At 51.6% G+C, this 26,288-nt stretch overlaps 1 protein-coding gene across 4 annotated transcripts; it reads left to right on the forward strand.

Moving 5' to 3' along the window:
• The first annotated feature begins 972 nt into the window (after positions 1-972).
• On the forward strand, positions 973-24,135 carry Lhx6 (LIM homeobox 6). 4 transcript variants are annotated; one of them, XM_006995282.4, is made up of 10 exons: positions 973-1,493; positions 2,632-2,703; positions 3,082-3,264; positions 3,629-3,750; positions 11,667-11,887; positions 14,324-14,424; positions 14,627-14,722; positions 14,901-15,075; positions 18,477-18,580; positions 22,091-24,135. In XM_006995282.4, the coding sequence occupies exons 1-10, from the start codon at positions 1,020-1,022 to the stop codon at positions 22,109-22,111; spliced, it is 1,569 nt and encodes a 522-aa protein (XP_006995344.2). In that variant the 5' UTR covers positions 973-1,019; the 3' UTR covers positions 22,112-24,135. The 4 variants fall into 4 exon arrangements, with proteins under 4 accessions (XP_006995344.2, XP_015844256.2, XP_006995345.2 ...); XM_015988770.3 differs by lacking the exon at positions 2,632-2,703 and having other exon boundaries at positions 974-1,493; XM_006995283.4 differs by lacking the exon at positions 18,477-18,580 and having other exon boundaries at positions 986-1,493.
• Positions 24,136-26,288: the final 2,153 nt, after the last annotated feature.

Consider the following 26,288-nt stretch of genomic DNA (forward strand, 5'->3'; position numbering starts at 1 on the left):
GCAAAGGTGTATGCTGCTTTCTCATAAGCCTAGTGCCTGTTTCAACACCTGTAAGAATGCAGTAAATAGTAGATGTCAGATAACAGACAAGTGGTTATATGGGTTTGGAGCTCTGTGGGAGCCTGGACTCTCCTGAATATGGCTGTGTGTACAAGTGTAAGCATGGTGCTGTTTACATCTGTAAATGAGGGCAATTACGGAGATGGTGGTCTGTGTGATGGTGGGTTGTTGTGCTATGCAGGACTGGATCTAAATCTGAGTGTGCACGTTTTTTAAAGGAAAGGATGCGTATTTACACACTTCTTTGGCACAGTTTGTGTGTAGAGAAAGAGGCTGAGGCGTCCATTTGTGTTTGTCAGTTTGAGGGCTCAGTGTTCCGGGGGTGTGCCTCCTATCTACATGTCCAGGTCTCTGCCTTTCCCTAACTCTCATTGTAGTTAGAGCCCCATGGAAGGTAGAAAATGTAGAAGTAAATTGTGAAGTGAAGGTGGATGTACCAAGCAATTCCTTCCAAAAGAATCCAGGCGAACTGCCCTCCCACCACCACTGGCACACTCAGCTTTGACCCCAATTCTAAGCAGCCCTTAGGAGCTAGTGCAGGCTCTGGTTGTTATGGAGTGGAGATATCTTTGCAAGAGTGTGAGGGGTGTGTAGATGTCCGGGACCTGGAGGGTTAGTGTGAGCACGTAACCATTTGCGGCCATATGTACACAAATGTGCCGGGCTCAGCACTGCACCAACAGAGTGTGGCTTCACGTGGAATCCAGCTTTGCAGATGGGCTGACCACGGATTCCTCTCACACTTATGAACCGGCTGTGTGAGGGCGGTGGGTGCCCTTGAGGGAGGGGCGGTAGTAGGAGCTGTGAGAATGTAAGCCCGCCAGTGTCTTTGTATGTTAGCATGTTCCGAGAGTCCCTCTGTGGCGCTGAGTTTCAGTGTGTCTCTCTGTGTGTAAGTCTCTGAGTCTGCCTCCTTGTGAATGTCTCGCTCTTCTTAGCGGGGAGGGGATTGGTCACGCATGACTCATCTTGAACGGAGCGGGGCTCCAGCGGCAGGGCGGTCGTCGCCGCAGCTGGAAGGGGAGGAGGACGAAGAGGAGGGAGAGGAGGAGGAAGAGGAGGAGGAAGAGGAGGAGGAGGCAGCAGCGGCAGCGGCAGCCGCAGAGGCAGCTGCAGGGACCTTTCCAAGTTTGTCGGGACCTTCTTCCGAGGAGGCAGTGGCGCCGGCAGCCAGGGAGGCTGGGTCTGCGCTCAGGCCGGGGGCGGGAGCTGGGGCTGGGCCCGGGGCGGCCCGGCCGGAGCCTGGGCTCTCCAGCTCTCGCTGCAGCCTCTGCCCCCAGGGCACCCAAGGCCCCCCTCCGCGCCGCTCTCCGTGCTGCGCGCCCGCCGAGCCCTCCGCTCCCGGGCCCATGTACTGGAAGCATGAGAGCGCCGCCCCGGCGCTGCCCGAGGGCTGCCGCTTGCCGGCGGAGGCCGGCCCCGCTACCGACCAGGTGAGCTAGCTGAAGAGTGGGTAAGCCTACTGGATCCCGGGGCCAGCGAGAGTCGGGATTCAGCTCGGCCCGGCCGGGTGGCGGGCGGCAGCAGGGAGGAGGGGTGCTGGGTGAGCCCGGGGAGTGTGTGTCTGCGAGTGTGAGAGCGTGCAAGCGGGTGCGGGGGGGGGTCGCGGAAAGCGGGAACACATTATGCAAATGTTGGAGGAATTTCTCAAAAAGCGATTTAGCAAAGACATAGGCGAATCAAGAGGAGGCGAGGCCAGTATTGTCCGTCTGAATAGGCGCTGATAGCGCCGATGCTCCGGGGTTGTGCCGGAGCAACGCTGAGAATCCCGACGCGGGGCCGGTCCCGGGCTCTCCGAGAGTCGGGAGGGTTCTCTTTCCTCCTCCAGGAGGCCTCTCTTTTTTCTTTTTGGCCTCATTTTATTTGCCGATCTCGTCCTCTTTGGCTCCGGGCTTCCCTTCCAAAGGCGTTTGAATCGGTGTCAATATCCGCGCTTCAATTTCGCGGCGCGCGTCGGGCAGGAGGGCGGATGCTCCCAGTGCTCAGGGTTTTATTTTTCTCAACCATCACCACTACCACCACCACCCCCATCTCCTTTTTATTTTCTTTCTTTCTCTCTTCTCCTTTTTGCATTTTGTGCCGAGAGTAGGAGAAGGGAGGGGTGGAGGAAGAAAAAAATTCGATTTTTAATTACTACCATTAAAAAATCAAATTTGCAATTCTTTGGGCGGCCTGATGGATCTCACTGATTGACAGTTGGAATTGACACTCTGGCTACCTCTTATCTTGGGCATTCACGACAATTTCTAATTGCAGGTAGTTTGTGTGTGTGCGTGTGTTTTTTTTTCCCCCTCAGAGGCTTGGATTGCAAAGGAACTAAGCGATTACTTCAAGAGCCACGGGTTAAGTGCAGGGAGAGGGGGAGAGAGAGGGAAAAAACCCAATCCAAATTCAAATTGCTTCATTAGAGAGACACCGCTTTTGTGGGGAAGGGCTTTAAATGCCCACTACAAAGTTAGGATTCATTGTTCACCGCCGGTTTATATAACAGGCGCGGGGAGGCGCTGGGCTCTGACAGCTCCGAGCCAGTTCAGCAGCCGCCGTCGCCTGCATTCCCTCCCCCTCCCCCAGGTGATGGCCCAGCCAGGGTCTGGCTGCAAAGCGACCACCCGCTGTCTTGAAGGGACCGCGCCGCCAGCCATGGTGAGTCCATTCGGCTCTGCTTTCGGCCCCGAGTTTTCTCCCAACGGCACAGGCCAGGGCATCTGGCTCAGCCTTCTGGCTACCAACCTCTACCCCTGCGCTGGAGAGATGCCGATAGGAGCCGCCTCTCTTTAAGCCTTGGTTTTTCTGGTTTGGAATGTGGGCTTTGGTTACTTCCTGCACCCAGAATACGCTGTGTTAAAAGTTGGGGGCCGTCCCTTCTTCTCCAATAGATCCTTTCATTCTGGTCCTCCAGCCTAGGGCGCGACATCCCTGGCACATTTCGTTGTCAGTCCGTGCGCAAGGGAACCAGATTTGTCTTTACGGCAACTCCGGGTGTCCGGCTTAGCGCTTCGCTGTTCCTCTTTCCTATTTCAGGCTCAGTCAGACACCGAGGCCCTGGCAGGCGCTCTGGACAAGGACGAAGGTCGAGCCTCTCCATGTACGCCCAGCACACCGTCTGTCTGCTCGCCGCCCTCTGCCGCCTCTTCCGTGCCGTCTGCAGGCAAGAATATCTGCTCCAGTTGCGGCCTCGAGATTCTGGACCGGTATCTGCTCAAGGTGAGTCAGGGTAGGTGTTGCCTGCATGTCGGTGGGTGTGAACTGTAGGGAAGCCCTGAGGACTGTAGAGAAGCAACGCCCTTGCCCGGTCCATTTTATTCGGCGTCCTAGTTCAGCCGCTGACGGATTGCGCCCCTTTGGGCAAACGTGGGAGGTCTCCTTTTGCCCCGAGTTTCAACTAGAAAATGAGAAGAGTGTATTTCAATGTCCTTGAGCCTCCGTATTATAGAAGAAAACTAGAAAAGCCGTTCGCCCCTTCTGAGCTTCAGTGTCTCTCTCCGCAAATGAGGCTGGGGAGGCTGGGGGGCGGGAGTGAAAGAGGCCCGCGCTGAGCCGACTCCCCCCACCTCCGCCCCCTCCCCAGGTCAACAATCTCATCTGGCACGTGCGGTGCCTCGAGTGCTCTGTGTGTCGCACATCGCTGAGGCAACAGAATAGCTGCTACATCAAGAACAAGGAAATCTACTGCAAGATGGACTACTTCAGGTAGGCTGCAGCGGTTTGGCCAGCAAGCGCTGGTGCACGCAGGCCCTGCGCAGGAGTTTCTAGGCCACTAGTGTGGCCTGTGGTCTCCGACTCCTGAGTCCTGCCATCCCGAGAGCACTACGCGGCTTGGCGCTCTGGTCCAGCCCTCCTGCTCTGCACGTCTTAAACAGAAGGCTCTGGGTAGAGTGCCAGTGCCAGCACGAGTTCGGGCGGGCGATCTGCCTCGGGTTCCTGAGGTCTGATCGGCCCTGGTCACGGTTCTGGTTCCGTTTCTGGTCTTTTCTGAGTCTCGGGCTCCAGTTGTGATCTGTTGAACATTGACATCCGTGGCTCTGGCCAGGATCGGTCCGGCTTCTAGGCGCCATCCGGCTGCTTCTCTAGCTCTGGTTCCCACTTGAAATCCAGTTGTGTGTGGCCTATCCTGGGAGGGAGATCCTAAGATAGGCTCAGGACTCCAGTTCTAGCTTTGCTCTGCTCTCAGTTCTGGGCTCAGATCTGCTCCAGCCCCAAGCGCCAACGCCACATCCGACTGCGGCCCTAGCCCAGATTCTGGCGCTTAGTCCTAGGCACCAATCTTGATCTCTGCCTCTTCCTCAACTCATGCCGTGGTCGCTTTTTGAATCTGGAGTTATGACTAGGATCCAGGCTCCTGTTCCCGCCATTGCTCGACCATCGTTTCAGCCCTGCCTAGGTTCAGACTCTATCTAGCTCTAGGCCTCCAGGACGCGCTTTGGGAGCGTTGCAACGCGTTGGAACGCGTTGCGTTCCACCTAGCTACACTTTGCGCCGCCGCCACTGTGCCGAAAGCGTGCTCCCCAGCAGCTCACGACCCATCACTGCTGGTTGCACGGTCCCGGGCCCGGCCTGGCCGCTGAACCTCCTACAGGCACCTAGCTTCTAGGCACGCAGCAGGCGCCTGCTGACCCGGTCGAGGTCACCGCAGTGCCCAGGGGCACAACGAAGGATCTATCAGCTCTATGAGGGAAGCCTAGAGTCTGCAGAAGAATGATGTGGAATTGGTTCCTCCCAGCAATGCCTTCTTCCAAATACTTTCTCCGGAAGTGGAGAAAGCTGCTCTATGAATACATTCCCCCTACCCGCAGACAGACAGTCAGGCAGACAGACAGATAGACATACACACACACACACACACACACACACACACACACACACACACACACACACGCTTCTCTTTCTAGAGAAGTCTTGACTCAGTCCCAGAACACTTGTGAGTCAGGAAATGTGGTGGGTGGCCACCCTCATCCTCTTTGAACCTCCAGGGACCCGGCAAAAAGTCCTTGAACCCAGGGAGAAGGTAACAGCATGTGGGACTGCAGTTCTCTGAGAAACCAGGAGAAACAGCCTCTTCCTTCACATCATGGGTCCTAGGACTGTGTGCAAGGAGCATGTGTCTATGTGGTGTGGTCCAGCAGTGGTGCTGGGTATGTGCCACCAAGCAGGATCGGACATATGAACAGTAGGTATGTTCCTTTATAGAAAAGCATGTGTCTTTCTACTCACATGTGAGTGTTGAGAGTATAGGTCTTGCATGTGATTGCTGAAACTTTGTGCGCTTCCCAGTGGTTTGCAAGTTGCTTAGGACAGGAAACACATCTGGACCGAGATGTAGGAGGGCAAGTTGGGGTGAGAGGATTTTAACATCATTCTCCACCTCCAGATTCTCTGAGGGAGCATTGCAAGGGTAAGGGTGTGGTGTGCAGGTGGACCTTTGGACTAACAACTGCTGTGCATGTACATAGAAGAAGGTTATGCCTTGTGGTGTGTAACAAAAGATTGAGGTCTTCTCTGTCTGATGTTTTATCGGCTTAGTTTAGACAGAAAATGTGTATTACAGATATTTTGTAGTCACCTTTTGCTCTAAGCCTTCCTGCATAGAATAAAGCTGGGCAGGTGCCTTCTTCTGGCTCCTCAGATGACAAAGGCCCAGGCAGCCCTAGCCTGTGTCCGAACTCCTCATTATCTCCGTGCTGGACTGAGACTCCTTGATGTCATGTTTCACAGAAGTTTGAAGGACCTGTCAAAACTAGGCTCTTGATTCCCTCATGTATAACCCCCACCAATTCCCCATGCCACTGCACTGGTGTGGTAGGTGGCATGCACAGCCAACCTGAGAAGAGGCTAGAGACTCTGAGTCTAATTATGACCTTGGGCAAGTCACAGCATCTCTGCTCTGATGTTCCTTTCCCAGGATGGCCTCCTGAACCAAGGAGGCCACCAAGAGGGAGCAGTCTCCATAAAGGCTCATACCTGACAGTGAATATGAATGCATCAGTTATAACCATTATGGTCATTGGCAGGGTGGGTACCAGTTGTGAACCTATGATAGCATTTCCTCAGGCAGCCTGGAGAGCTGGACCTGCCTGTCTGGCCAGGCCATTTCTGAGAAGAGGTTCCAACTGATAACCCTTTCCCAATGACAGGCTATCTCAAAACAAAACCAGATTCTAAGTCAAGAAAATAGTGAATAAAAGCTTACTTTGCCCAAAACAAGGGTAGGGTTGCGGATTTTCTGATCCCTTCTCTTCTTGCCAGTCTCCATGCGGGCATAAGTCATCTCTGGCAGCCTCACCAGTTACACAAATAATAAAACTCAAGACAGGGAAAGAGAAAGTCTGTAGAGGATCAGGCAAGGACTATTGTCTGCCTGAGCAGCAACACAGACTCTTCCCAGGGAGTTGAATAATGGTGTGTGGGAAGCAGAATTCCCGCTCAAGAACTGGTGCTAAGAGAAGGCCAGCTGTGCCTCTCCAGGCCTCTGTTTCCCGAAACAGGGGTCAAGGGTCTGATGGGGTGTGGACTGAAGTATTCTGCCAAAGGAAGGCAACATCTTCCAACGGGGTAGAGGAGAATGGTGAGCAAGAGAGTGCCCAGGGCCCCAAGGAGTGGACACTTTGGACTCCCAAGAGCTTCTAACCTCTGACCTTGTCCCCACAAAAGGGTTTTATCCCAGATTCTAGCTCCTCTCTCTCCCTTTCCTAACATTATCTTGTAGAGTTTTCTTCAGTCTCTATTGGCAGAGTGGGTGTTGGTGGCTCAGAAGTTGGAGGTCAAGAAGAAACTCCAAGTTCAGCAGGGACTGAAGTTGCAAAACCTGGGGGAACTGGGGTGTCTGATGCTGCTCCTGGCTTATTTGCACTTGTGGGGGCAGATGGTTCTCCCATTATGTGCCCTTGGCCAGGTTTCTGGACATTTTGGCCTCAGTTTTTCCAATTCCTTCTCCAAACAGAGAACTCACCAGCCATTGTAAGTTCATTTTGATTCTCCACCTACCCCTACTCTTGGCAACAGGAAGTAGGGTTTTCTTTCTTTCTTTCTTTCTTTCTTTCTTTCTTTCTTTCTTTCTTTCTTTCTTTCTTTCTTTCTTTTTCTGAAACCATTCCTCCTCCCTAATTTTCCCCATGAACTGAAGAAGATTTTGGTGTGTGTGTGTAGGGTGTCTGAACTGAAGAAGATTTGGTGTATGTGTGTGTGTGGAGGGTGTCACATTCTTCTCTGGAAAATTCATTTTCCATTACCGCCAGCAAACACACCACAGGGCAGTTTGATGTACCTACCTACAGCTATTGCTCCATGGCCTGCTGGCACTACCCTCAAAGCTCCTGTGGTCTCTTAGAGTGTTCTACCCATTTGTAGCAGAGAAGACCCGTGTGCTAGGAGAAGAGCCCAGGATCACCCAACGATTGAGAGCACACAGTGAGGCTACCAAACCTTTTGTCTGCAGTATCCTGAATCTCATGTAACCATGTGATCCACCCTGTGTGATACTGTCAGCATCTCCACCTTATGGGATGAGGTCAGCCAGGTGATGCTCAGATAAGCTCCACAGCCACCTGGCTTTACAACTTCTTCCTCTAAGTGTCCCTATGACTCTTCTACAGTCAAAACATAGCTGCCACCTTTTGCAATGTAAGGCATATAGAATGGCAAAGGCCTTCCTCTGCTATCCCTGTGATTCTCATCCAGGCTCCCTGATTCACATAAAGAGCACCCACTATTTGCTTGAATGGCCCCACAAGCACTACATCAGAAGTAATCTTTTCAGAAGTCAATAACTAGCAACTTTCCTGAGACCAAGGACTCTGGTCCTTATCCCTTTTCTCTTTGACAATGGGAATAGGGAACAAAGAGGTATAGGGATGGGATTGGAGCCTTAGAGCTCCAGAACTAACTGAAGTTCCTGTTCTCTGCTTGGCTTACCACGGGGGTGGAGCGTGGGGGTGGGGGCGCCCCAGCCTTCTCTGGCCTTCCACTCTGAGCTAAGCTCTGTCTCTGGTCTCCAACCCCTTTCCTCAGAGCTGGGTTCCCAGGGGAGACTGACAGCCTGGACGCCAGCCCCCCACCATGTGCAGAGAGGCCCAGCAGCAACCAGCTGTTGGGGGACAGATGTTGAGGGAATGGAGGGGAGAGCTAGGAAAGAAGGAGCCTCAGGCCAGGACCTCCAGGCAGGCTTAGCTGCTGTTTAACCTCTTAATTGCTGGTTCTGCACCCCTTTTCCTTTTAAGGGTTTTGTGCAGGAAGGAAGTGAGGAGAGAATAGGAAGGGCTTCACTTCCAGTTCTCCGTCTACAGTTCTCTGTCTTGAATGTCTAAAACCTAAAATAAGTGAACTCCAGTTTCTTTTGGTGTTAAGAGACCTCACCCTGAGCTTCATTTCCCTCGTGTAAAAAGAAGCAATTTAATGTGTGGGGGATTCCAACGAGCTCACTTATTTTTAGAGGCTCGTTCACACAACACATATTAGGAGCATCTTCTACGTGTCCAGGGAAATAGGCCTGGAAAATGAGCCTGACCTGGTCAAGGACGCAGTTCCACCTACAAAACCGGCTCTCCGGGTTTCTGCTCTCCACTGTGGGGAGAGGTTTGTTGGTCTCCCTTTAAGTTACTAGGATTCGCTGCCTCTGTCGGGCACCTCTCCATCCTCGAAGCTCATCCGTCCTTTTCGTCTCTTCCTGTGGTGTGCTGGGACCCCGGAGGGGAAGCGCAGAGAATCCAGATCTCACGGCGTGGCTGAGGGTGTCAGTAGAGTCATCCCCCATCCCTTCAGCAATTCCTTCACAGCTCCCAAGCATCCCTTTCTTGAAGTTTCGTTGTCTCCGCGGACGAGGCCGTTTTTTCGCTGCTTCCGGAATGAAGTGGTGGAGCCTCGAAGCCGGGAGTTTGTCGGTTTGTCAGACTTGAATCGTGGCTTCCTTTCGCTCTCTGTGAACTATCCCCTGTCCTGAAGACACTTTGTCTCTCCGGACACAACGGATCCAAATGCGGGCAGTGACACCTTTTTCATGCTTTGTTGACTGGGCCAGTTCGTGGTGCTTCAGTATAGGGTTGAAGACAGCATTTGAGATGTGCAGAGGGCGAGGACGTTGCTGGTGGGTGGGTTACAGGAGGCACTTACTCAGGAGCGAGGGGATGGGGCACTATGACCTATCTGTGTAGGCACCAAAGTCCCGCTCATAAACAGGAAGATCTGTGATTCCAAGGGAGACTGGGACCAGGAATCCCGAGGAGTCAGGTGTGGGGACCGCGTGTTCCAGGCGCAGAAGAGCACAGCACGGAAGCCAAAGGCGGCTGCGCCTCAGGGCAGCCCTTCCCTGCTCCGCCTCTCCTTGATCTCCGATTCGGCACTTCTCAGAACCCACTCCAGGAGTGGACCAGCGTTAGACCAGGCCCCTTACTAACCCCCACCGGGATGCCAGGTGTCCTCATCTCCATTCCAGTTGCTCCCAAGCGGGTTCTAAGACCTTCAGCACCTCGAGGGGACAGACCTTAGCTCCCACCACCACTGTGTTGTGGAATAAGTCAACACTGTTTTTGCACCTCTGACTCCAGGTGCCAGGTGTGAAAAATAAGTTTGAGTCTGTACTTCACTGGTCCCAGCAAAGATGATGGGGTGCACTGAAGGTACTGAGCTGGGGGGAGGGTTGCCTAACAGGAAGCAAGGGCTCTGAGAAGGCCTGGTTGTTCTGTTACCCCAAAGTACAAACAATGGAAAACCAGCCTCCCATGGGTGGCCAGAAAGTGGTTCCTCTAGGACTACCACCAGCAGGGCTGCGGGGTGGGGTGGTGGTGGTGGTAAAGCGGGTTCATCTCCATTTTCTGAAGGTTTAGGAATAGAGACCACAGACTGGTCTAGACTCTCCCACAGGGAAGCCTGATTTCTAAGGTCATGAAAAGCATCTACTTGGGTGGGGGGGAGGTGTTTGATTAGGCAAAGGGCTGAAGCTCAGCCTGAGCAAACCTAGAGGCCTGGGCAGGGTCCCTGGACTCCCCTTGAACCAGAGAGGAGAGAGAGATGTTGTGGAGTTTGTGTCTGAGGTGATGAAAGTGCTGGAATCCAGCATTTCCAACAGCCAATTGCTCACATTTGCCATGGTGTAACTGGAGTGAATTTTGCTGGCTGTTTATACACACACAGGTAGTGTGAGCATGCCTTCTGGTGGAAAGGTGCTGGCCCTGGAGACAGGAGGACAGACACTTTTGTATACCCTATCTCCAGGAATGCCAAGGGTGAAAGGGGCAAGCCAAAGACCCAGACACTTAAAGAGAAGTGCCATCAATGCTGAGATGGTGGTATGACTCTGGGGGAAGTCAGGGCCAGGGAAGGAACAGCCTGCAAAGGCCTGGGGGTGGGGAGAACAAAGGGCTGAAAATGAGCGTCCACTGTGGCTTGGGACTCCTGCTTGAATACAGGGTGGGAGATACTGAAGATTAGGAAAGAGGTGGGCCTGAGGAGGCTGTGGTCTGCTGGGATTTATAAATCCCAAGTATCTTGGATTAGACCCTAAGAATAACATGGAGCCACCAGAGACTATAAGCAAGTCAGGGGACAGGATTCTGTGTTCTTGCTGAAAATGTAGCTGCAGACTGCGGTGTGGAGGATACATTGACAAGCCAACGTTGGAAAAGTAAGAGCTGAGTGCAGACGGGGCAGGGAGAGGAGCCTGGTGGGGATCAGCCACGGAAGGCAGCAGCGGGGATGGGTGAAGTGTAAGGTTCCGCTATCCACACTGGAGGGATGGATGGTTGTGGTCCTGCTTCCAGGATAGCGTGTGCTCCAGAGGAGACAGGCTTAAGGCTTAGGACCATCACAGGTGAGTCAGCCACTTGGAGGTGGGCTAGGCTCTGCAGCTTCCTGGAGGGACTCTCAGTCTGGGGATCCAGGCTGTAACAGCCTGACAGCCCCTACAGAAAGCAGAGAGAGAAGGGGAAGGGACAGAGAGACAGGCAGAATGGAAAAGAAGGCATAAGGGTAAAGGGAGCTTTCGATCTAGACCCCCCCCCACACACACACATTTAGTATTAGGATGCCATGGGCTCCAGAGTTCAGGACTGCTTGGGTTGACTGCAAGACACTAAACAAATAGTAGCAGTCATTGCTGTGGTCCTCTTTGTAGCTCGGATCAAGGAAAATGAAAAGTCAAAGCAACTCAGTAATATGTGGGGTCACAAAGCCAGTGAGTGCATGTAGATGTATCCCAAGAAAGGCTGGGGCTACAGCTGGAGTCCCTGTCGTGGAATGAGACTTTTCCTGTTAGGGCCTAGCTTCCCGACCTCCTCCACTGCAAAATGAGAACCGAGATTAAACTCTGTGAAGCATTAGACTCTTGCAAGGCAGGCGATACTCAAACCTTTCCGTGTTTTGTACTGTTGTGTTTTCCTAACACTTGTGGAATAGTATAATGAACAAATACACAAATGTTAAGTGACTGTTGTAGAAAATCTCGCTCTCAGTCATCTTACTGGTAGGACTTGGACGCAGTGATGGATTCAAGTGTAGGATAATGAGGGGGCATGGGTGCTATGTGAACCCTGAGCAGCAAGTGCCCTGAGCAATAGAATGCAAGAAAGGCGGCTTTCTAAACTTTACTATCCCAGTCCGCGTCCCCTTTTGTCCCGCAGCCGATTTGGAACCAAGTGCGCCCGGTGCGGCAGACAAATCTATGCCAGCGACTGGGTGCGGCGGGCGCGCGGCAACGCCTACCACCTGGCCTGCTTCGCCTGCTTCTCCTGCAAGCGCCAGCTGTCCACCGGGGAGGAATTCGGCCTGGTTGAGGAGAAGGTGCTTTGCCGCATCCATTACGACACCATGATCGAGAACCTCAAGAGGGCCGCCGAGAACGGTACCCAACCTGCCCTACCCAGCACCTAATCCTAGCCCTTTCCCACCATCCCTAGCACCTAGGTATGGTCGGCACAGTGGTACCTGCTGAGCAATAGCTGAAACACCTGAACGGGAGGGGGTGGGGAGGGAAGGCTACACGTGGAGCACGCACTCTGGTTCTATGATTTGTGTGAGTCGCCAAGTTTTTATTGGTCCCTGCAACGCATGCAGCAGGCCTCATTGGCCTGCCGGGTACCCTACCCTACCCCCCCAGCTGCCTGGGCAGTCCAGGAGATAACGGTGTTGCCCACGTTCTTTCCACTTCCTTATGGGCCACACTAAGCCAGAGGCAAAGGATGGCTCATGCTGGATCAGGGGTTCTGAATAAGGTTTAAAAGGGTCTTGGAGACACGGCTCCACCATACAATGCCAACAGTGGAGGTTTCCTCTTTCTCTATGGGCCTCTTCCTGTCCTACATCTGTGCAAGCTATCTAGATGTTGGTCTAGAATGTTCTTGAATCTCCTCAGGCTCTGACATCATAACTTTTCCAAAACATATATCCCAGGGTCAAAGCATGCGGGGGGGGGGGGGGGTTGGGGTGATGTAAAAGGGGAGGTGGGGGACCCTAAAAGGGAGTGGAGCTGTGGCCAGAGGCAACCACCCTTTCCCTAGTACTGCTGCCAGGATCTGTGGATACTGCTAACTTCCCTGGAATATGACCGGCTGTATAAATCCTTACAACACTTTTAGGAGCTTTGTGGTATTCAGAGCTAGGAAAGAGGCAGAGGTTATCTGCAGTATGCACCCTCAAAGGTTACACCTAATAGGTCTGCTCCAGCCCTAAATTTCTTAACTACATAATGGAGCAAGCACACTACAACGTGTTACTTCATCCCTATGCTCCAGAACCCCTTCAACGGCCAGGAGACTCCTGGGATGTGCTTGCCTCTGTGAGTTTCATTTTTTCCATCTAAAAAAACTAGGCACAGTAACCCTTAAGATGACTGCTTTTCTTGGAATATTAATATCGCACAGCTCCTCTCGAGAGGAGTATGGACCTCCCTACCTCAATTTCTAGGCACCAGTGGAGGGCTAGTCAGGGCCCAACAGAGTGTTACTGGCGATGGCCTCACCCGAGGCCATCACTGTCTCCTGTTAGGATCAGTAGCTAAGTGGGGAGCAGCTGAACTTAAGGCACACTGAAGTTTCCTGTAGTTCGGGACAGGTCAGCAGCAGAGCTGGGTTGGGAACTTAGGAGTCAGAGCTTCCCCTACACCGTGTAAACCACTCAGTAAACCACAGGCTCCTTTCACTCCCCGGACCACCCAGGGCCACCCTAGTCCTTGCCTTGCCAATGACCTCCTATGCAGGGGAACACCTGGGCTTCTGGTCACTGGCTGTAAGCATTGGCTATTGCTTTTCTTTTAAGCAAAACAACACACATATTCATTATAGAAAAATGAGGAGAGGTGGTTAAGGAAAAATTTGAGATGTCATTATCTCCCTGTTTCCACTTCCAGTTTTTTCTTTGTACATGTAGGTTTTTTTTTCCCTGCATTAAAACATTACAACAAAGTGTGAGCAGTGGTTACCCTTAAGTAGTAGACTCACTGTGACTTTCCCTTTTTTTGTGCTTGCCAGATTTTTGGGCTTTTGATAAGAACAATGTATTTTTTTTTATTAAGAAAAATGAAGCATTAAAATGGGAATATATTTGGTTTGCAATCATAGCTGCAAAAGTTCTATAAAACAGAAAGACAGTACCTAAGATATATCCTATTTAGTAAACTATTTAGAGAAGGTAAAATGTAATTCTTTTAAATACTTCAAAAGTTGCTGGGAGTGGTGGCACACACCTTTCGTCCCAGCAATCAGGAGGCAGAGGCAGGTGGATCTACATGAGTTAGAGGCCAGCCTGGTCTACAGGGAGAGTTCCAGGACAGCCAGGGCTACACAGAGAAACTCTATCTCGAAAAACCAAAAATAATAATATTAGTCATAACAACAACAACAACAAATAAAATAAAGAAAAAGAGGAAGTTACTGAAATATCGAAAGTGAAGTCACCACAATCATACACATTTTCCCTCCTGATTGTTTCTGTGAATTCGGGATTATAGCTTCTACAACCGCAAGTTTTTATCTCTACCTCGGTTTCCCTCCAGCTTAGCTAGGAGGGATGTTAGGGTCAGCCGGGCTACAGATGTGAGTCAGATAATTTGGGGTTCCCAGCCAGGAGCTTTCTTCTTTCTGAGCCTTAGTTTCGTCTCTTAAAAAATGGGCAATAGTATAGAGAGGACGCACTGGGCTCGGGAACTATGGCCCTGGGATCCCCGCTCCCAGATACCTCGCTCCTGACCCTTCCAGGGACAAGCTCCCCCCCACCCGGTCCTTTCCAGGCTGCCACTAGAAGAGATGGGGACGCGTGGTCAGCCGCTTCTGTCGCCCCCCAGGGAACGGTCTCACGTTGGAGGGGGCAGTGCCCTCGGAACAGGACAGTCAGCCTAAGCCGGCCAAGCGGGCGCGGACGTCTTTCACAGCAGAACAGTTGCAGGTACGCAACCCCGACCCTCCTGCTAGCCCCGAGACGTGTGGGCGGGGCCTCGGAGTGGGCGTGGTTGTGCGGGACTTGTGACTCCACCCCCTCGTACTGGGACCCGCGGGAGGTCGCGCGGGGCTGAAACTGCCTGGGGCGTGGCCTCGGGTCCCGAGCCTCTGATTGGGCGGAGGTCTCAGGGCCCTCGTACGCCCCGCAGGTTATGCAGGCGCAGTTCGCCCAGGACAACAACCCCGACGCGCAGACGCTGCAGAAGCTGGCGGACATGACGGGCCTGAGCCGCAGGGTCATCCAGGTGGGGCTCCGGGGTCTCGGCGTTCAGGTCTGGGGCGGGCCTCGGGGCGAGCGCTGGAGCTCGTAGCGGAGGGTCGCGGGTGCACGTGGCCGCCCCTCTCCAGTGTGGCCTGAGGTCGCCAGGCGGCACGGCTGACCTCTTTCCGCGATTGCTGAGACTGCGGAGGCTGTCGTTCCAGGTGTGGTTTCAAAACTGCCGAGCGCGTCATAAAAAACATACGCCGCAGCACCCAGTGCCGCCCTCAGGGGCGCCCCAGTCCCGCATCCCCTCCGCCCTGTCCGACGACATCCACTACTCTCCGTTCAGCAGCCCGGAGCGGGCGCGCATGGTCACCCTGCACGGCTACATCGAGAGTAAGTGACATTGATTCTGGGGCCGCCAGGCCTGCCGGGAAGGGGACGCTGAGGAGTGCTCCTTGGTTACGTAGGCGTGGGGGGATCTGAGGGAGACTAGGGGATGAAGATGTGAAGAGGATCAGTTTCCATCCTTCCTTAGTGGGTCGGGCTTTTGGAAGAGGGAATAGTAAAACTTCAAGCAGCCACTGTGTATGTGCGTGGGGTGGGGGGCAGGAACTAAGAAGCCTGCGTTCTGACGGGCAAGACAGCCTAGGTCAAAAGTCAAGTGTGCATGCAGTTTTCATCACAGTGATTCCTAGAGGGAAGATGCCAGGTGGGAGTGTCCGAAGATGCTGGGGCTGGAGGAGTATTGCCTCTGAGCAAGCTGGGTTCTGAAGGATGGGCTAGATTCCCTGAGGCACATAGACTGGGGAACTGAAAGTGGGTAAACCCTGGCTCAGAAGGCATCCTGGGGAGCAGAAGCCAGGATGGCATGACTACGCAGGGCTGTGAGGCCTTTGGACAAGTCACATACTCTCCTCGAACCCTTCTGTTTCCTCATCTGTGAACTAGAATAGTGATAATGCCTCTCAAAGGGTATTGAGAATTGATTGACATGGGCATCCAGCAAATGTATACTCTGATGAGTGCCTCCTGCGTTCTTAGCACTGAAATAGAAGAGTCAAGAAATAGGTCAGAATTGCACTGCTCCGGGGACTCACATTCCAGTGAAGAGACAAATTCCTCCCTTCCTCTGCCTCCCTCTTTCCTCCCTCCATGTCGGCATGATAGCAAGTGTTATGCCATTGAGCTATGGTCCCAATAAAGACAGTAAAGGCAGATATGTGGGTGGGCAGTGGGCACTAGAGGGGTGGATGGGTCATGGTGAAATGATCTTGAAGCTGGCACCTAGATGAGTGAAGGCATGGCCTGAATTTCTGAGAGATGAGAGTGAATCTGCTACTCAGCAGGTGCTTGTTACAGTCTCTCTGCTTTTGGGATCACTTCCTCAGCTGGGTATGACAAAAGGAAAAAAAAAGTCATGCATACCCATGCTCTCTCTCAAGCCATCGGTGGCTCCAACTAAGGGGGAGAAGGGAGCAAACCCCTGTTTATGGAGCACCTGCCCTTTGCCAGAGGAATGCCATCTGAACGCCAGAGGCCATTCATCCCGTTACACAGACTAAGAAACCAAAGGGCCCACTGTGAAGTTCCATGACTGAATGTGGGCTGTGGTGTAACTGCCAGGGATCAAGCTAGGAAGCCGCTTCCTAGCTTGGTGACATCGGGCAAATTTCTTAGCTTCCTGGACCGCCAGCCTGATTTTTCATCCATAAAAACAGGGACAGTGAGAGTAGCCACCGCACAGCAGTCCTGGGAGCAGCACTGAGACCACTGACTTCAAGGCCCGTTTAGCACAGGGAGGCTCGGCACCAGCTGCTCTGGGATGTGCTGTGGATGTGGTTGGCAGAGCAAGGGGCAGAGCCCTGTGTGCTGCGCCTGGCTGCCAGCTGGCACAGTCTCTCTAGACACTTCCATTTCTGAACCTTCTCACCAGGAGGGACACTTTCTCCCTTTTGTTTCTAAACAATGACTTAATGTTCAGCCTGAATAACACCTATTAAATACTTGCTGAAGGTGCCAAGACTAGGGACTCTCTCTTACTGGGGGTCTTGGCAGCCAGCTAATACTTGGTGTGGAGTTGGTAGTGGGTCTAGGTGAGTTCTGTCATGTATTCTGTTCATCAAGCCTGGATCTACCTTTCTTCTAGAGAAGGGGCTGTTAAGTTGTCTTCTTCCCCTAGAGTCAGAACATACCTCTGTTGCATGACTAAAGGGCAAACTAGCAGTTTGTTTACAGTGATCTCAAAACGCGGAGTCTTGGGTTTTCTGAAATGTTAAAGCTGTAAAGTGAGTACAGGGTTTAGAAGCAGACCCAAGGGTCGGGGGTGCCCTTCCACTTTGCAGTCAACTAAATTCAGTTCTTAGAATCTGATTTAAAATAATTTTCTTAAAAAACAAAAACAAACAAACAAAAAAAAAACCTTGGAACCAGATTCCAGAAAACATGCAGACCGAGTTATTTGGGTAATTTGAAGCTGTTCAGAAATGTCCTGAACACCCAGAGAGTTAAGAATCCTCAACTAAATAGGATTGCCTTACCCTGCAGAAGAGAGAATGGCATCTCAGAAAGGCACAGCAACTTGTCCCGACTTAGTTATCACTTGCAAGTGTCTCTCTAGGCTCCACTGAGCAAGTAGGTCAGAGTCTAGAGAAGAGACAGGCAAGTGAGTGCTTAGCTATAGTGGTAAGCAGGCAGAAATGTGAGATTTGGATCAGAACCAATGATGAACTTTCCTCAACAGTTTTAGATGTTGGAATAGGGTATGGAAGTTCGTCCAACAAATATTTAAAGAGTGAGAGATCACTCAGCAGTCAAGGGCATGGCTGCTCTGTAAGGGGATAATGGTATGGTTGGAGAGATGGCTCAGCAGTTGAGAGCACTGACTGCCTTTCCAGAGGACCTGAGTTCAATCCCAGCACCCACATGGCAACTCACAGCTGTCTGTAACTCCAAGATCTATCACCCTCACACAGACATTCATGCATGCAAAACACCAATGCAGATAAAATAAATTCAAAAAAGAGGATAGAGGTTTGATTCCCATAAATCCACACAGCAGCTCAGTACTGTCTGTAACTCTAGTTCCAGGGGATCCAGTGACATCTGCCCTCCATAGGCACAAGCACTTGTAAGTAGTGCAGAGACATACATGCAGGCCAAGCACCCATATGTATAAAAATAAAATGTAAATAAGAAAAGAGTGCCTTGTATATCCCATGCCTCATCCTAAGTACTAGGAAGCCAGAAAGATCAGGTGTGCATGGGGGAATTCCCACTGTCATAGAGCCTGCATTCTAATCGATGAAGAGACAATATTAAATAAACAGTGAAATTATATGTAAGTCAGGTGATTAGGGCTAATCAAGAAAAGAACGAAGTGCAGAAGAAGGAAGAAGGACAGGGGCTGTTTGTTGGGCTGCAGTTACAAGCAGGGTGGTGAGAACAGAATCTCCTAGGAGGCAGTTCATAAACTGTCTTTGGTGATGCTCTGGAAATGAGAATGTGTGGGAAAGGATCTGAATAGGTGGGTACATCCTTCTTTGCAGGCGGGGCTCGGTACATTCATATAGGAGTGTTGACTTATCAGTGAGCTGGGCTGTAGCACCTCATAAAGTCCTTCACATATATAGCATTGCAGCCAACTCCATTGAGATCATTCCCAGAGCTACCCATGCGGCAAGCCACAGAGATAGAGCTCTGGGTTTGTGATCAGGCTTTAGCTTGCAGAGCACACAACAGGTGGGATCCTGTATGGAGCCTGGGGGATGGGCTCCAAGGCATCCTCTCGTCCACAGGTCAGGTACAGTGCGGGCAGGTGCACTGCCGACTGCCTTACACCGCGCCCCCTGTCCACCTCAAAGCCGATATGGATGGGCCGCTCTCCAGCCGGGGTGAGAAGGTAAATGGAGCCTGGCTGTGTCTGGTGGGTCAGAGCCTTCCTGCTGGGAATGGGTTTCTGGCAGTGTTCCCTGTCACTGAGTGGGTACCATGCCATGCTATGGCAGATCACTCAGGCCCCCCAGTGTGTCCCCAAGGCAGTCATCAGAGCAGCCTGACTTCTCTGAAGTCTCCTTGTAGCCCTGTCCTCCCCACCTATTGGAGTGAGGCCTTCTTATTTACCTTCTTGGAAATTATTCATGTTTGCGGTTCTGGGGAGGGTTTCTATCCCACACCACTCCATTTCCCATTTCATATCCCTTTCTTCTATTCATTTCCATCTGTTGGCAGTAACTAATTGTATAGGGCTGGTGGGTCCCAGGAAGAGAAGACCACATGTGACCCAGCTGGCAGGGCCTTCTCTGTGGAAGTGAGTCTGTGGTTGTTCTAGGCATTAATACTGAATTTCCTAAAGGATGCACAGTCTGGTGGCTTGGTTTAATCTTGTCTACATGACAGGTGAAAGTAGCTGGATCTGCTTTAGGTGTAACAAGGAGTGGGTAGGAACCTTGTCTCTTCAGTTGAGAATACCACATAGTTTGACCTGAAAACCATGATCCCAAACAGCTCCTTATTAGATGGAGAGCCTGGGGGAGGGGAAACGTGGTGAGAAACAGAGCCTTAAGGATGCTATGTGGGGGACTTAGATTTCCCAGGCATCAGGGTGATGGTGATGGTGGTGGTCAGTGGGGCTGGGTAGGGCGATCACATGGGAAGCGGGAAGCTCTTGGCATGCCTCGGAATAATCCCAGAGGCAGCTTGGGAAGGTATAGATCCTCAAGCCAGGGGTAATGAGGAGCAATGGAGGCCAGCAGGAGTAATGCCTGGCACTTGTACTTCTGATGGGCTGCCCTGAGAAGAGAGCACTTCTTTTCAAGGCAGGTCTTCCCTACTGCTTTCTGAAATCTGCTGTGCACAGGGATTCCTGGGTAGTGGGCACTATGGGCAGGGGCTGGAGGATGGAGGTCCAGGTGGTCCGGCAGGACAGTATGGTAGCATTGCATGAGAATCTGGTGAGCAGGCTCCAAGAAGACACCTCTGAGCTTCTCAGCCACGGTGAGAGCTGCTGACCGTTGAGCTCCTCCTCAGTTGAGGTTGGCACTTTATACACACTGGTCGACACCTCCCAGCCGCTTCAGTGTGGACATGGCCTTTTTTTCCCTCCCTCCCTCCCTCCCTCCCTCCATTTATTATTATTATTATTATTATTATTATTATTATTATTATTATTATTGAGACAACATTTCTTTGTGTAGCCTTGGATGTCCTGGCACTCACTCTGTAGACCAGGCTAGTCTCAAACTCATAGAGAGCCACCTGCCTCTGCCTCCTGAGTGCTGGGATTAAAAATGTGTGCCACTATGCCTGGCATAACCTTTTCATTGTAAAGACAGAGAAACAAATTCAGAGAGGTGGCACTATTTGACCTGGGAGTACCAAATATTGGAATCTGAAGTCTGCATACTTTAGTGTTTAGTCATTGATGCTTTTGTGTGGCACTTTACAGTTTGTACAGGACTCTCTCTGACTTCATCTTCCTTTCTCAGCCTCCCTGGGGGCGGGTTATAATGCTCTCCTTTTCAAGTCCATAGAATGTGAGGCTCAGAGCAAGCTATAGCTCTCAGGGTCGCAGTGAACATGGCAGAGCTGACCTGGACCCTAGCATTGCGACCTGGAACTGGACCCGACGCTGGGACTGCAGAGGGAGAGTCATAACCTCTGCCCTCAGGGCCTGTGGGGTGCAGACAGGCTTGGGGCAGATAGAATGAGGAGCAAGTGTGACCCCGAGGATTCACAAGAGGGAATGGCAAGCTCAAGGGGAGAGGCATGGAGGAGACAGAGCTCAAAGGACCGCTCATGTCCAGTGTGGCTGGGGCCCAGGGAGGTAGGGAGAACTGGCAGAGGCCACCTCACAAAAGGCCCAGTGCCTGGAGTGAAGGGTTTGAGTCAGGGGAGCCGTGGAAGTGTGCAGGATTGGGCTCAGAGGAAAGCCTTTGTTTCTCATGCTGAGCTGTGGTTGTGTCTGGTTCAATCTGAAAGATGAGCCAGGCTGGGTGATGGCAGCTTTGGCTCTCGGTTCTTGGCCTCTGGGTTTGTCTGTTGAGCCAGAATATCTCTTTCTGGGCTGTGTCTCCAGCTTTGTGGCCAGAAGCTCTGTGGTACAGTGTGTGTCCTTCCGTCATGACCTACTACCCTCTTGCTGTCAGGCCTGCTTGCCAGCTCCTAAGTACCTCTGCCAGCCACATCTGCTTACACATGTGAACGAAGTTTGCTGGGTTACAAATGTAGGGTGGGACAGACAGACGACAGAACTAACTTCCTCCCAAGTCCTTCTGTGGAACCTATGAGGATACTCAGAGTCTCTTGGTACTGGTACACTCATTAACACTAGTGCTGGCAGCCAGGTGGTGGTGGCACACAGCCTTTAATCCCAGCACTCGGGATGCAGAGGCAGGCGGATTTCTGTGAGTTCGAGGCCAGCCTGACTAGTGCTGGCCTGGCTAGCCCTGATCACTGAGGCAGGATGGAGCTTCCTGTCTCCATGACAGCATCATTTGGCCCCACACACCTGTTAAGTTCCTAGGACCACATTTCTTCCTGGTCATATACCCTGATCCCACAGCTTTAGCACTTGGAAGGGTCTTAGAAGTCAGGCAGGCTGGGTTCGATCAGTGGAAGAATGGAGCCTGCAGAGAAGGAACTGACCAGAGTCATTTCCCAATAGGATTTCAAAGCCAGGTGTCCCAGGTTCAGGCCCTGAGGGAAGCTATGTCCAGGGCTGGGTACGGAATGGAGTGTGAACTTCTGAGGTCAGGTGATCCGAAGTCCCAGATCTGCCACCTCCTCCCCCAAAGACTTTGAAGTACAATTAGCTTTCTGCAACTTCGGTTTCTGCCTCTCCTCAGTGGGGCTGTAATAGTTCCTGCCATCCTCCGGTGCTGTAGAAATGAGAGGCAGTGTGTGTGAAGAGTCCAACACAAGCGCCTGGCGCACAGAAGGCGCTCAGCAGCTTTGGCTTATCAGCATCTTCTCGGTGGTCCTTCATATATGGGAGCTGCGGATGCCTGAAACTGAGGCTAGAACTGAACCGTACACATATATACCCATGATAGGGCTCAATTCATAATTGGACACAGTCAGAGATGAATAAAATAGCAAACAGTAAAACAGAACAGTTGCAATATGCTGTAGTAACTGTGCCGTAAATGTTCATGGGGTCCAGAGTAAAGCACATGGTGGGTCTCTGCTGCTGCTCTTGTTCTGAGAGATTTTGCCATCCCTATTTACACATGAGGAAACAGGCTGGGAGAAGGGAAGTGAGCTGCCCAAGGTCTCACAGCAAGTAAACAGAGCTGGGATTGAAGCTCAGGTCTAAGCTCTGAACTCACCGTTGTTCTCCAGCCTTGAGGCCCCCTGGGCTGCTGGGTGGGAAGGCACCAGCTCAGACACTTCCCTTGCCCTTCTCTTGCAGGTCATCCTTTTTCAGTATTAACGCTGCCGGCACTTGCGCATCTGTCCATGGGCACCGCACAGCTGCCCCTCAGCCGCTGAGATTCAGCATCCAGCTGTGGCCAGGGATCCACCACCTCTGCATATACCCTCACCCGCTGCCATCCTGCCCCTCTGCCAGCGGTCCCCCAAACCCAGGCCTGGTCTTTCCCTCTCCTGCTGAGAACTAGAACCCACCAGGAGCAGCAGAGTCCCTGTTTGGGAAGGCAGGCTCCCTGAAATGTGGCATCAGCATGAAAACAAGCAGCCTGTCCTTCCTCATCAGACGGGAGTCATCCTTGACGTCTGTCACCTAATCACAGCAGCAATGGCAAACTGAATCTCGAGTCACCAACAACCTCCTACTTTACAGGTTTTCTTCTTCCCTACATTGGCCTTTATTTACTACTTCCTTGGAACCATCTCTGAATTCTGAATAGCCAACAACCCCCAACGCTACATACTCTGTTGCTTTTGTCTGGAAAACTCTACAGTGTTTGTGGGATGTCCCCAAAGGAAAGCTATGTTCTAATTTTATCATTTCCATCTGTCTGGTTATGTCAAGTTAACTCAGAAAAAGAAGAGACAGTGACCAACCCTGAGAGGCCCAATAGGGCAGAGATGGAGGCCTGCCCAGATGGAAAGGCAGAGGGACAGGCAGGGATGGGTGCCAAAGACCCCCATTGGCTTGGAGGAGAGGGACTGGGTACACTGGACTTGGAAAGGCACTGACCATTTCATGGAGAGAAAAAAGCAAACTTGGGGAGGGCCCTTCCCCCACCAACTACCCAGCAGGAGTCATGGCAAGGCTGACGTCTCATCTGCATAATGGCACTCCTGAACGTTTGGGTGGGCTAGCATTAGGGACCCTTGTTGGCTACTTCTCAGTCCTGAGAGGAGGGCCCGAGCCAGTGTTCGCTGAGGTTTGGGTGGGACCATTTATGAGGAACACAGCCCAGTGAAATGGAGCCCGAATATTAGTTCTGACTTATCCCCGAGAAAAGAGAGGTGCCCATGGCCTTAGTGAGTATGCCAAGCCCAGGATTCCAGCTGGCACCTCTGCGATTTCCCCACCAACTCTGAGCAGAGCCAGCTCCACCCACTCTTGAGAGCAGAGGCCAATTCCAAATAAAGGTTCAGGTTACACAGGTCCCCAACTTATGTTTTCCGGGGATGCCCATTTGTCCCACGCTTATCCTGTAATTATAGAACCACTTGGTGGCCCGATGCACTTCTTACTGCAGCATGTTTTAGCCAAAGTCCTCCTTGCTTTGAGAAGGAGACTCCAGGACAGGGAAGTCAAGTTTCTGGTATGGATGCATTTGCTGTCCCTGCTTCATCCATGACAGACATTGCTAATCCATCACAGCACTCCATTCCATGGAGTCTGGATAAGGTTTCAGGATTCCCATGCTTGAAGTTGGCACTTAACAGGAGAACCACTGTGCTTTTGCTGTGGGACCTGGAGGAGGGTCAGGCAAGGGTGATGCCCTGGAAGGGACTTTCATCTTCTTCCTAAACTGTCAGCTGACTGAGGACAGAGAGCACCTCCCAGAATGCCGAGTGTGGCTCAGTCCAGAACTCCTCCAGTACCCTTGCCAGGCACTGACTCCAGCAGGAGGAACCTGGCCGGATCTCTGGCTTTGGGGGACCCAGATCTTTCCTTTGATTTTTGCTCCTAATGATCAAAACCCCAATTGCAACCATGTGGGAAGTGGCCAGCTGAGCCCAGGTCACTCAATACCCACTCTGCCTTGAGCCTTCCCCCAGGGTCTAATTTTGCGTGGATCACGTGGCAGTAGCATGTTGCAGTTCATACGTCTCCACTACCCTGTTCAGAATAGCCTGGGAATGTACAGGCCATCAAGGCTATTTATTTAAATACACACAAAAAAGGGGGGAACACACAAACGGAAAAAATTGTAAGCACTTTTTTTTGTAAACCAATGTCTGTTTTGTTACATACCTTTCATGTCGTGCTTTGTAAATGTCTTATTTGTGTAATAAATAAAGTTAATGCGAGTAGAAGGTGCTGGCACTCAAGTCCACAGCATGATGGGATTCCACTGCTCTCTTCTCATCGGTCCCTGGCTCAGGTCCCTGGCTGCTGGATGGTGCAGTCTCAGAACACTGGTACCATAGCCCCAGCAGTGGACTGTGCTAGGCATGGTGATGGGTCTCCTCTCTAACACTGTGTCATTTTACATATTGGCTTCTCTGTGGGAAGTCAGGCTGGTTGCTGACCTCTCTTCTGCTTTCTGAATAGTGACTCTGCTGTGTCCTGTGCTGCTCTGCCTCGGAGGAGGAGCTCCCAGTCTGACCAGTGCTGCCAGCAGACATTCCTCCAGTGGGGGGTGGGGGGACTGAGGAGGCATTTGATCCAATTCAGTAAGATAGGAAACGCGAGGGTCTGGGAGAGGGCGGGGAACAAGGTACTCAGATATTTTGGGGAAGAATCCAATGTGATGGTACTAGCTTAACATAAGACTGACTCATGATGGGGTTGTCAGTTCTAGGGTTCCCACCTATGCTAGACAGTGGTCTGGTGGCCGTCTTCAAGCAAAGCCCCAGATATAGAGAATAACGCTGCCTGTAGGGTGTGGATGCTTTCCTGCCTCCTGCAGCCCTGGGCATATTGCTTATAAACCTTGCATGGAAGCTTGTGGAGTATGTGTGTGTGTGTGTGTGTGTGTGTGTGTGTGTGTGTGTGTATACACAAAGGCCAGGGGTATGTCCCTTATTTTCCTCAGTAGCTCTCCACCTTATTTTTGAGACAGGGTCTCTCATTGAACATGGAGCTCACCACTAGAGCAGCTGGCCCGCGAGCCCAGGGGTCCCGCTGTCCCCGTGTCCCCAGCCCTGGAGTGACAGGCACATCCTGCTGTATCTGGCCTTGTACCTGGGTGCTGGGGACCAAGACTGAGGTACCCATGCCCACGTGGCAAGCACTCTTCCAGGTGAGCCATCTCTTTAGCCCTTTATTGTTGTTTTTTAATCTTCTCCCCCTAATGTTGTTTCTGCCTTTCCCTCTAGTCTATGTTTTAAATTCTATTTGTATATGACAGAGAATATATGCTTAGTTGTGTGTGTTTCTTTTCTGAGTGTACCTTCTGTTTGGAAAGCCCAGTTTGAGCTCCATCCTATCAGTTTTCTAGGGGTAACTAAAGCCTTAGGAGAGATGACTCCCAGGTCTACTGCATGGTGCAGCTAGCTAAGGGACCGAAATTTTCCTTGGAAATTTGGAGACAGCAGGTCCACTCTGAATTCCTGGTTTGAGGTGTTTTCCTCCCTCTAGATCTCAGCAGATCTCTCCCTCGTCTGACCACTCTTCTGTCTCCACAGGGTAATGTTGGTAAACCAGCAATCATAACCTGGAGTCTGAAGGGGGATATCCTCCATGGACTAGTCATGCAAAAATACAGGATGCTTGGGCCCAAGAGTGGCCCTGGGACACCATTTCTCCTTCTGAACTGAGCTAACAAATGTGATCTCTGGGAATGATTATATGCACAGAGAACAGATTTACTTTCCTATCTATTTTTTATATTGGGCCTTACCATGTAACCTGGGCTGGCTCTTGAGCATGTGGTCCTTCTGCCTTACTCTTCCAAGTGCTAGGATACAGTGGCACAAATTGATATTTAAGTTGAACATTGAACACCTGCCAGTGGTCAGCGTCTTGAGCTGTCTCATTTGACTCATGGTGGTGCTATGCTGTTCTAAGCATTTTTGTAACTGTTTTATAGACATTGGAAGCTGAGGCTTAGAGAAGTGACTTGCCCAAAGTTGCATGCTGAGTGGCCATGATCTAGCTGAGATTTGAACCCTATATAAACACCAAAGCACCTTACGGATCCAGTGCCGAGAGAGAAAGGCAGTCCCGGGGGAAGGTGCCACTGCTGAGGCCAGTGAGTCACCAGCAAGTCTCATTTCTCTGAGCCACAGATTCCCCATCTGCAGAAGGAGGGTCACAGCCCTTAGTTGCTCATTCAGTTAGAAATCTATGTCCTAAGATAAAGGTTCTTGAAGTTCCCGTGTATGAGAAGTAATTGGGAATGCAATTGCCAAGCCCCATTCCCACATATTCTGATTGGCAAGTCTGGGTTTGGGCCCAATGCTACCACAGTGGCACTGAAGCAGGTGAAATGGGGGTGTCTTCTAAAGCACTTACCCTTGGGGCC

The sequence above is a fragment of the Peromyscus maniculatus genome, chromosome 4, assembly GCF_049852395.1.
Source record: "Peromyscus maniculatus bairdii isolate BWxNUB_F1_BW_parent chromosome 4, HU_Pman_BW_mat_3.1, whole genome shotgun sequence".
Lineage (NCBI taxonomy): Eukaryota > Metazoa > Chordata > Mammalia > Rodentia > Cricetidae > Peromyscus > Peromyscus maniculatus.

What these genes read in the sequence shown, in the direction of transcription:
- Lhx6 (XM_006995282.4), top strand. Translation starts at nt 1,020, where the DNA reads ATGACTCATCTTGAACGGAGCGGGGCTCCAGCGGCAGGGCGGTCGTCG. An exon ending in GGACCGCGCCGCCAGCCATG is followed by an intron (nt 2,704 to 3,081) that starts GTGAGTCCATTC and finishes TTCCTATTTCAG; the next exon opens with GCTCAGTCAGACACCGAGGC. An exon ending in TGGACCGGTATCTGCTCAAG is followed by an intron (nt 3,265 to 3,628) that starts GTGAGTCAGGGT and finishes CCCCCTCCCCAG; the next exon opens with GTCAACAATCTCATCTGGCA.